General features: G+C 40.5%; 1 protein-coding gene across 1 annotated transcript in view; it reads right to left on the minus strand.

Moving 5' to 3' along the window:
- The window catches only part of LOC109867271 (contactin-associated protein-like 5), a 115,212-nt gene that overhangs the window by 63,604 nt on the left and 39,600 nt on the right, over positions 1–12,008 (minus strand). Inside the window, exon 5 of the mRNA XM_020456332.2 lies at positions 8,215–8,418. Within this exon, the coding sequence (XP_020311921.2) occupies positions 8,215–8,418 (204 nt within the window). The remainder of the gene's footprint in view (positions 1–8,214; positions 8,419–12,008) is intronic.

Raw genomic sequence — 12,008 nt, forward strand, 5'->3', positions numbered from 1 at the left:
CTCACCCATCTACACTGCCGTTCCAAGCAAAAAGGCAGTAGCTGCTCATTTGGTTGAAAATGAATGTCATTTTTTGCAACCTTAAATGCATGCTTAATCGTGTGGACCAGTATCCTGCCTCTATTGTATTTTGGAGAAAATGTTAGCTGTAACTGCATAAAGTTACTGTGAAACAAAGGTAAATAAAAGCAATTTTTCCACACTATGTGCAAGCCTTTTTTGCTTGTTAGGGCATGTTTTTAGACATTGTGAATGAAGCCTGTACAGAATAAAAACATTCCAAAATATGTTGTAACACACAATACCCAATAATGACAAAGTGAAAACATGTTTGGGAAATGTTCTCATATGAATTGAAATGGAATACAGAAATATCTAATTTACATAAGTATTCACACCCCTGAGTCAATACTTTGTAGATGCACCTTTGGCAACAATTACAGATGTCTTTGAATGTAAACAGTCTTTCTGTGTAAGTCTCTAAGAGCTTTCCACACCTGGATTGTGCAACATTTGCCCATTATTCTTTTTAAAATTCTTCAAGCTCAGTCAAATTGGTTGTTGACCTTTTCTAGACAACCTCTTTCAGTTGTTGCCATACCTTTTAAAGTAGATTTATGTCAAAACTGTAAATTGGCCACTTAGGAACATTCACTGTCTTTTTGGTAGCAACTACAGTGTATATTTGGCATTGTGTTTTAGGTTATTGTACTGCTGAAAGGTGAATTCATCTCCCAGTGTCTGTTGGAAAGCAGACTGAAGTAGGTTTTCCAATAGGATTTTGACTGTGCTTAGCTCCATTCCATGTATTTTTTATTCTGACAAACTCCACCGTCCTAAAGAATTACAAGCATACCCATAACATGATGCAGCCACCACTATGCTTGAAAATATGGAGAGTGGTACTCAGTAATGTGTTGTATTAGATTTGACACAAACATAACACGTCGCGGACCAGGATGTCTTGCTCCCAGACAAGACTAAATAACTTGTTTGCCCGCTTTGAGGACAATACAGTGCCACTGACACGGCCCGCTACCAAAACCTGCGGACTCTCCTTCACTGCAGCCGACGTGAGTAAAACATTTAATCGTGTTAAGCCTCGCAAGGCTGCAGGCCCAGACGGCATCCCCAGCCACGTCCTCAGAGCATGCGCAGACCAGCTGGCTGGTGTGTTTACGGACATATTCAATCAATCCTTATCCCAGTCTGCTGTTCCCACATGCTTCAACAGGGCCACCATTATCCCTGTTCCCAAGAAAGCTAAGGTAACTGAGCTAAACGACTACCGCCCCGTAGCACTCACTTCCGTGCTTTGAGAGACTAGTCAGGGACCATATCACCTCCACCCTACCTGACACCCTAGACCCACTCCAATTTGCTTATCGCCCAAATAGGTCCACAGACGACGCAATCGCAACCACACTGCACACTGCCTTAACCCATCTGGACAAGAGGAATACCTATGTGAGAATGCTGTTCATCGACTACAGCTCAGCATTTAACACCATAGTACCCTCCAAACTCGTCATCATGCTCGAGACCCTGGGTCTCGACCCCGCCCTGTGCAACTGGGTACTGGACTTCCTGACGGGCCGCCCCCCAGGTGGTGAGGGTAGGTAACAACATCTCCACCCCGCTGATCCTCAACTCTGAGGCCCCACAAGGGTGCGTTCTGAGCCCTCTCCTGTACTCCCTGTTCACCCACGACTGCATGGCCATGCACGCCTCCAACTCAATCATCAAGTTTGCAGACGACACTACAGTGGTAGGCTTGATTACCAACAACGACGAGACGGCCTACAGGGAGGAGATGAGGGCCCTCGGACTATGGTTTCAGGAAAATAACCTCACACTCAACGTCAACAAAACAAAGAAGATGACTGTGGACTTAAGGAAACAGCAGAGGGAGCACCCCCCTATCCACATCGACGGGACAGTAGTGGAGAGGGTAATACGTTTTAAGTTCCTCGGTGTACACATCACGGACAAGCTGAAATGGTCCACCCACACAGACGGCGTCGTGAAGAAGGCGCGGCGGCGCCTCTTCAACCTCAGGAGGCTTAAGAAATCTGGCTTCTCACCAAAAACACTCACAAACTTCTACAGATGCACAATCGAGAGCATCCTGTCGGGCTGTATCACCGCCTGGTACGGCTACTGCTCTGCCCACAATCGTAAGGCTCTCCAGAGGGTAGTGAGGTCTGCACAACGCATCACCGGGGGAAAACTACCTGCCCTCCAGGACACCTACACCACCCGATGTCACAGGAAGGCCATAAAGATCATCAAGGACAACAACCACCCGAGCCACTGCCTGTTCACCTCGCTATCATCCAGAAGGCGAGGTCAGTACAGGTGCATTAAAGCAGGGACCGAGAGACTAAAAAACAGCTTCTATCTCAAGGCCATCAGACTGTAAAATAGCCACCACTAACATTGAGTGGCTGCTGCCAACACACTGACTCAACTCCAGCCACTTTAATAATGGAAATTGATGTAAAAAATATATCACTAGCCACTTTAAACAATGCTACTTAATATAATGTTTACATACCCTACATTACTCATCTCATATGTATATGTATATACTGTACTCTATCATCTACTGCATCTTTATGTAATACATGTATCACTAGCCACTTAAAATTATGCCACTTTGTTTACATACCCTACATTAATCATCTCATATGTATATACTGTACTCGATACCATATACTGCATCTTGCCTATGCCGTTCTGTACCATCACTCATTCATATATCTTTATGTACATATACTTTATCCCTTTACACTTGTGTGTATAAGGTAGTAGTTTTGGAATTGTTAGATTAGATTACTCGATGGTTATTACTGCATTGTCGGAACTAGAAGCACAAGCATTTCGCTACACTCACATTAACATCTGCTAACCATGTGTATGTGACAAATATAATTTGATTTGATTGATTTGATTTGTATTCAGTACAAAAGGTACAGGCTTTATTCTGTACAGGCTTCCTTCTTTTCACTATGTCAATTAGATTAGTATTGTGGAGTAACTACAATCTTGATGATCCATCCTCAGTTTCCTCCTATCACAGCCGTTAAACTCTGCAACTGTTTTAAAGTCACTATTGGCTTCATGGTGAAATCTCTGATTTTCCAGTTTCCTTCCTCTCTGGCAACTGAGTTGGGAAGGATGCCTGTATCTTTGTAGTAACTTGGTGTATTGATACACCATTCAAATTGTAATGAATAACTTCACCATGCTCAAAGGGATATTCAATGTCTGTTTTTAACCATTGGAAACCTCTCTGGTCTTTGTGACTGAATTCAGGCTGTAACACAACCAAATGTCTAGAGGAGTGAATACTTTCAGAAAGAAACTTCCTGACTGATGTCTTGAGATTAGCTTCAATATATGCACATAATTGTTCTTCCTCATGAAGCCATCTATTTTGTGAAGTGCACCAGTCCCTCCTGCAGCAAAACACCCCCACAACATGATTCTGCCACCCCCGTGCTTCATCGTTGGGATGGTGTTTGAAATTCACTGGCCAACTTACAGATAATTGTATATGTGGATACAGAGATGAGGTAGTCATTCAAAAATCATGTCAAACACTATTATTGCACACTGAGTGAGTTCGTGCAAATATTATGTGACTTGTTAAGCAAATATCTACTCCTGAACTTATTTATGCTTGCCTTAACAAAGGGGTTGAATACTGATGATTCAAGACTTTTCAGCTTTTCACTTTTAATTAATTTGTAAAAATATCTGAAAACATAATTCCACTTTGACATTATGGGGTATTTTGAATAGGACAGTGACCAAAAATCTGAATGTAATCAATTTTGAATTCAGGCTGTAACACAACAAAATGTCTAGAGGAGTGAATACTTTCAGAAAGAACCTAAGGAAAGACCCAAAGGGAGTGCCAGATATAGGGGAGGTAATAAGTGAGGTAATGGAGTCCAGGTGTGTCTGATGATGACTTGCAGGTGCACGTAATGATGGATACCAGGACCGGTAGATAGTATGCCGGCATCGCCAAACGCCGGAGGGGAGGAGTGGGAGTAGAGGTGACACTGCTACCGCATGACAAGTCTGGAACCAACAGGACCTTGAACAGCTTCTCCCCCCAAGCCATGACCACTAAATAGTTAGTTAAATTGTTAACCAAATAGCTACCCGAACTATCTGCATTAAACCTTTTTCACTAACCTTTTTGACTCATCACATACCCTGATGCTACAGTTTGCTATTTGTCACTTTATTCCTAGTTATACAGTACGTATAGTTGAAGTCGGAAGATTACATACCCCTTAGCCAAATACACTTAAACTCAGATTTTCACAATTCCAGATATTTAATCCTAGTAGAATTTCCCTGTCTTAGGTCAGATAGGATCACCACTTTATTTTAAGAATGTGAAATGTCAGAATAATAGTAGAGTGATTTATTTCAGCTTTGATTCCTTTCATCACATTCCCAGTGGTTCAGACGTTTACATACACTCAATTAGTATTTGGTAGCATTGCCTTTAAATTGTTTAACTTGGGTCAATCATTTCGGGTACCCTTCCACAAGCTTTCCACAAAGAGGTGGGTGAATTTTGGCACATTCCTCCTGACAGAGCTGGTGTAACTGAGTCAGGTTTATAGGCCTCCTTGGCTTTGTGATGGCCACTGAAATACCTGGACGTATTTGTCCTTTAGCCATTTTGCCACAACTTTGGAAGTATGCTTGGGGTCATTGTCCATTTGGAAGACTCATTTGTGACCAAGCTTTAACTTCCTGACTGATGTATTGAGATTAGCTTCAATATATGCACATAATTGTTCTTCCTCATGAAGCCATCTATTTTGTGAAGTGCACCAGTCCCTCCTGCAGCAAAACACCCCCACAACATGATTCTGCCACCCCCGTGCTTCATCGTTGGGATGGTGTTCTTCGGCTTGCAAGCCTCCCCCTTCTTCCTCCAAACATAATGAAAGTCATTATGGCCAAACAGTTCTATTTTTTGTTTCATCAGACCAGAGGACATTTCTCCAAAAAGTATGATCTTGTCCCCATGTGCAGTTGCAATAGTCTGGCTATTTTATGGTGGTTTTGGAGCAGTGGCTTCTTCCTTGCTGAGCGGCCTTTCAAGGTATGTCGATATAGGACTCGTTTTACTGTGGATATAGATACTTTGTACCTGTTTCCTCCAGCATCTCCACATGGTCCTTTGCTGTTGTTCTGGGATTGATTTGCACTTTTCACACCAAAGTACGCTAATTTCTAGGAGACAGAACGCATCTCCTTCCTGAGCGGAATGATGGCTGCATGGTCCCATGGTGTTTATAGTTGCGTACTATTGGTTGTACAGATGAATGTGGTACCTTCAGGCATTTTGAAATTGCTCCCAAGGATGAACCAGACTTGTGGAGGTCTTTTTTCTGAGGACTTGGCTGATTTCTTTTGATTTTCCCATGATGTCAAGCAGAGGCACTGAGTTTGAAGGTAGGCCTTGAAATACAGTCACAGGTTCACCTCCAATTGACTCAAATGATGTCAGAAGCTTCTAAAGTCATGACATAATTTTCTGGAATCTTCCAAGCTGTTTGAAGACAGTCAACTTAGTGTATGTAAACTTCTGACCCACTGGAATTGTGATACATTAATTATAAGTGAAATAATCTGTCTGTAAACAATTGCTGGAAAAATGACTTGTGTCATGCACAAAGTAGATGTCCTAACTGACTTGCCAAACTATAGTTTGTTAAAAAGACATTTGTGGAGTGGTTGAAAACCGTGTTTTAATGACTCCAACCTAAGTGTATGTAAACTTCCGACTTCAACTGAACTTATCTACCTCAATTACCTAGGACATATGCACATCGACTCGGTCCTGTTACCCCTTGTATATTGCAAAGTATAATAAATAATAAAAAATATATTTAACTTTTCTATTATTTCTCTATTTTCTTTCTATCTGCATTGTGGGAAAGGGCCCTGACAAAGATCCATTTCGGATCGAAACGTTGTCAATAAAGCGGTGAATTGGGAGCTTTAACAGTGTGCGGGCCTTCTTGTTCTATATAAGGGCCCGTAATTAAGCATTTCATTGTTAGTCCACACCTGTTGTTTACGAAGCATCTGACGAATTACATTTATTTTATTTTATCCCTGCTAGCTAATGTTTTTGCTTGATTATGACAAGCTCATAATCAAGTAAACCTGACAACATTTTTGATGAATGTTGCCAGCTTGCTTTCAGTGATATTTCAACTAGAACTGGCTAGCTACTGTCCTTGTTTGTTCTGATAGAATGGCAAAGACACACCCACATCAAACCACACCCCTTAAGATAACTCTCATTTGCATTAAGTGATGGCAGCAAGCTTTTCTTAACTTCTTGGATATAGGGGGCGCTCTTTTAATTTATGGATAAAAAAACGTGCCCGTTTTAAGCGCAATATTTTGTCACGAAAAGATGCTCGACTATGCATATAATTGGCAGCTTTGGAAAGAAAACACTCTAAGGTTTCCAAAACTGCAAAGATATTATCTGTGATTGCCACAGAACTCATGCTACAGGCGAAACCAAGATGAAACTTCAACCAGGAAATGGGCAGAATTTTTGAAGCTCTGTTTTCCATTGTCTCTTTATATGGCTGTGAATGCGCCTATCGTTTCTCCAAGGTGTCTGCAGCATTGTGACGTATTTGTAGGCATATCATTGGAAGATTGGCCATAAGAGACTACATTTACCAGGTGTCCGCCCGGTGTCCTTTGTCTAAATTGGTGCGTAATCTACAAGCTGCACGCAGTCATCCAGTGATTGAGAGGAGAGAGGAGGCTTTCAACGAACGATATATCATGAAGAGATATGTGAAAAACACCTTGAGGATTGATTCTAAACAACGTTTACCATGTTTCAGTCGATATTATGCAGTTAATTTTGAAAAAGGTTCTGCGTTTTGAAGACTGAATTTTCGGGGTTTTTTGGTAGCCAAACGTGACGCACCAAACGGAGCAATTTCTCCTAAACAAATCATCTTTCAGGAAAAACTGAGCATTTGCTATCTAACTGAGAGTCTCCTCATTGAAAACATCTGAAGTTCTTCAAAGGTAATGATTTTATTTGAATGATTTTCTGTTTTTTGTGAAAATGTTGCCTGCTAATGCTAACGCTAAATGCTACGCTAGCTGGGCTAGCTGTTACACAAATGCTTGTTTTGCTATGGTTGAGAAGCATATTTTGAAAATCTAAGATGACAGTGTTGTTAACAAAAGGCTAAGCTTGAGAGCTAGCATATTAATTTCATTTCATTTGCGATTTTCATGAATAGTTAACGTTGTGTTATGCTAATGAGCTGCGGGGATAATTACACTCCTGGATACAGGTTTTTTTCGTAGCTAAACGTGACGCACCAAACGGAGCGATTTCTCCTAAACAAATAATCTTTCAGGAAAAACTGAGCATTTGCTATCTAACTGAGAGTCTCCTCATTGAAAACATCTGAAGTTCTTCAAAGGTAATGATTTTATTTGAATGATTTTCTGGTTTTTGTGAAAATGTTGCCTGCTAATGCTAACACTAAATGCTACGCTAGCTGGGCTAGCTGTTACACAAATGCTTGTTTTTCTATGGTTGAGAAGCATATTTTGAAAATCTTAGATGACAGTGTTGTTAACAAAAGGCTAAACTTGAGAGCTAGCATATTAATTTCATTTCATTTGCGATTTTCATGAATAGTTAACGTTGCGTTATGGTAATGAGCTTGAGGCTGTATTCACGATCCCGGATCCGGGATGGCTCGACGCAAGAAGTTAATGAGCATTGACGAAAATGAGGCCAAATCAGGAAGTGCAGTTGTCCTTTAAGAATTATCTTTCCCAGCTCAACTGCTCACAATGTGGATCCTTAACAGTCTGAGTTCAGCTAGTAAATGGAGCTCAGGTGCAGTGGTAATTGGAAGGGGAGTAGAATACAAACATCCAGACTGCTTCCCTGACTCTTTTTAAGGTTCAAAGGACTCCTCCATACTTACCCAGAGTGCCGTGTGTTCTGTTACCCATGATCTCTAATCTCTGACTTCTAACCCCTGACCTATGTGAGCAAGGTTGAGGTGCAGGGCCAGCAACTTACGTAGGTTGAGGTAGAGAGCCAGCATGCCTTAGTGTGACAAACTCACTCAGGTTGAGGTAGAGGGCCAGCTTGCCCCGGTGTGACAAACTCACCCAGGTTGAGGTAGAGGGCCAGCCTGCCCCGGTGCAGCTCCAGAGTGATGTAGTCGCCCCTCTGACCCTCTCCATGGAGCAGCACCCCCTCAGCCTGGCGGCTCTTGAATCGCAGTGAGATCACATCTTTCACCGTGCTCATGGACTTCTGGTTAAACCGGTAGAGCAGGGAGCTTCTGCCATCAAAGTCTGCCACGTACGATTCTAGATGAGGATTGAAAGAAGATCAAAGAATCATTGCTTTTTAGAAAATGGCCTCAGTTATGGCACTGTGTCACGTCTGAGCTGTGAGTTTTCTGTTGCCAGTACTTTTGAGAGGAATTGAAGTGGCAAGTTACATTTCTTTTTACAGAATTGACTTTTCACCACAAATTCTGATTGGAAGTATATGTCAAACTTTTTCTATTTATTCTGAGGTACTTTTATCACAACTCTCTAGCTCTGTCTAATACATTATCTAACACTGCGCCTCTGCTCCATGCTCAGTTCATGTGGATGGGCCTGAACTGAAGATATACTGTAGTGAGCTTCAGCAGCAGGAGAAATGTTGAATTCCTGTTTTTAAAGCCTGAATACATTATATTTTCTGATGGGATTCAGTTTCTGTAGGCAAAGCTGTCTGAATAAATAATGCAATCTCTAACATGCACCTGCTATTCCAACACAGAACTGAGGGAGGGTGATGTGCCTAGAGAAACAAGGGAATCAGCAATGAGTAGGAGAAAACTTGACGTGTTTGGGCAAGCTGTTCAACTAACATTTACATTACATTGTATCAAAGACATGACTTTGCTATCGTGTATTTAAAGAATGTTTAACACGTTCGTAAACACACAAACACAATTCCAGAATCGCCCTACCTCTTAGAATTGTTTACTCAATCGAATAAGTAAAAATAATAACAAAATCTATGTTTATTGGTCACGTATACAGATTTGCAGATGTTATCTCAGGTGCAGCAAAATGCTTGTGTTTCAAGCTCCAAAAGTGCAGTAATACCTAGCAATAAAAAACAAGACACACATAATCCAAAATGTAAAGAATAAAGAAATTAGTCCAGAATATAAATATATATATATACAGTATCAGTCAAAAATTTGGACACACCTACTCATTCCAGGGTTTTTCTTAATGTTTTACTATTTTCTACATTGTAGAATAATAGTGAAGATATCAAAACTATGAAATAACACATACTGGTTAAGTGTGCCTTAAATTCTAAATAAATCACAGACAATGTCATCAGCAAAGCTCCCCCACACCATCACACCTCCTCCTCCATGCTTCACGGTGGGTACCACACATGTGAAAATCATCCGTTCACCAACTCTCACAAACACACGGCGGTTGGAACCAAAAATCTCAAATTTGGACTCATCAGACCAAAGGACAGATTTTCATCGGGCTAACATCCATTGCTTGTGTTTCTTGGCCCAAGCTAAATTTCTTCTTCTTATTGGTGTCCTTTAGTAGTGGTTTCTTTACAGAAATTTGACTATGAAGGCCTTATTCACGCAGTCTCCTCTGAACAGCTGTTGTTGAGATGTGTCCGTTACCTGAACTCTGTCAAGCGTTTATTTGGGCTGCAATTTCTGAGGCTGGTAACTCTAATGAACTTATCCTCTGCAGCAGAGGTAACACTGGGTCTTCCTTTCCTGTGGCAGTCCTCATGATAGCCAGTTTCATTATAGCACCAATGATGGACTGTCGTTTCTCTTTGCTTATTTGAGCTGTTCTTGCCATAATATTTTAGTCTTTTACCAAATAGGGCTATCTTCTGTATACCACCCTTACCTTGTCACAACACAACTGATTGGCTCAAACGCATTAAGAAAGAAAGAAATTCCACAAATTAACTTATAACAAGGCACACCTGTTAATTGAAATGCATTGCATGAAGCTGGTTGAGAGAATGCCAAGAGTGTGCAAAGCTGTCATCAAGGCAAAGGGTGGCTACTTTGAAGAATCTCAAATATTAAATATATTTAGATTTGTTTATCAATTTTTTGGTTGATACATGATTCCATATGTGTAATTTCAAAGTTTTGAAGTCTTCACTATTATTCTAAAATGTAGAAAATAGTAATAATAAATAAAAACCCTGGAATGAGTAGTTATGTCCAAACCTTTGACTGGTACAGTATATATTTATTCATTGCATTGTGAAAGTATTCAGACCCCTAACCTTTTTCCACATTTTGTCATGTTTCAGCCTCATACTAGAATGGATAAAAAAATCCTCATCAATCTACACACAATACCCCATAGCAATAAAATCAATACCTTATTTACGAAAGTATTCAGACCCGTTGCTATGAGACTCAAAATTTAACTCAGGTGCATCATGTTTCCATTGATCATTCTTGAGATGTTTCTAAAACTTGATTGGAGTCCACCTGTGGTAAATTCAATTCAATTGATCATTTAGAAAGGCACACACCTGTAGACATAAGGTCAGAGCAAATACCAAGCCATGAAGTCGAAGGAATTGTCCCGTAGAGCTCCGATACAGGATTGTGTCGAGGCACAGATCTTCTTTTTTTTTTTTACAGCAGTGGCTTTCTGCCTCAGGGCCTGGACAGCTTGATATCATTGATGGAATTCCCAAGTTTATCAAGCCATTTTGCAGGAGAATGTGAGGCTATCTGTCCGCTAATTGAAGCTCAACAGAAGTTGGGTGATAAAACAGGACAACAACCCAAAACACAGAAGTAAATCAACAATAGAATGGCTTCAACAGAAGAAAATATGCCTTCTGGAGTGGCCCAGTCCTGACCTGATCCCGATTGAGACTCAACTGATCCGCAACTACAGAAAACATTTGGTTGAGGTTATTGCTGCCAAAGGAGGGTCAACCCGTTATTAAATCCAAGGGTTGACAAAAAATGTCCACCCTGCACTGTCAATGTTTACACGGTGTGTTCAATAAAGACATGTAAACGTATAATTGTTTGCGTTATTAGTTTAAGCAGACTGTGTTTGTCTTATGTTGTGACTTAGATGAAGATCAGATACAATTTTATGACCAATGTATGCAGAAGTCCAGGCAATTCCAAAGGGTTCACAAACTTTTTCTTGCCACTGTATTGTTGATACCTACATCGCGCATTGATTTGAATCACACTGTTGCTCTCTCATTTAGCTATTTGCGCCTTACGTGGTTGTTGTGGATGGCTGTTCACAAATCTAAATGTGTATTTGAATATATATAATTTAATCGTATTATTATATGTAGTAGTGTAAAGGTTTTCCTCCTCTTCCTCTGAAGAGGTGTAAGCAAGGATCGAACCAAGATGCGGCGTGGTAAGTGTCCATGGTTGTTTATTTAAAAACATAAACTGAACACTCAATGACTACAAAACAATAAACTTGAACAAAACTGAAACAGTACCGTGTGGCGAACAAACACAGACACGGAAACAATCACCCACAAAAACAACACTGAAACCCAGGCTACCTAAGTATGATTCTCAATCAGAGACAATTAACGACACCTGCCTCTGATTGAGAACCATACTAGGCCGAACACAGAAAACAACCTAGAAACACAAAACATAGAATGCCCACCCAACTCACATCCTGACCAACTAAAACAAACAAATAACACAAGAACTAGGGTCAGAACGTAACAAGTAGAAAGCAATGGGTGAGAAGATGTCTACATAACCAACCCATTAAGTAAAATGTAACATCCATATATGGCCAGCTATGTAAACTTTAAAAATGATTTATCCTACAATAGATGTCATTAAATTGGTAACATACATTTTTGTCTTTTTCTAATGCCTCTTAAC

This window comes from Oncorhynchus kisutch, linkage group LG2 (assembly GCF_002021735.2).
Source record: "Oncorhynchus kisutch isolate 150728-3 linkage group LG2, Okis_V2, whole genome shotgun sequence".
NCBI classification, from domain to species: Eukaryota; Metazoa; Chordata; class Actinopteri; order Salmoniformes; family Salmonidae; genus Oncorhynchus; species Oncorhynchus kisutch.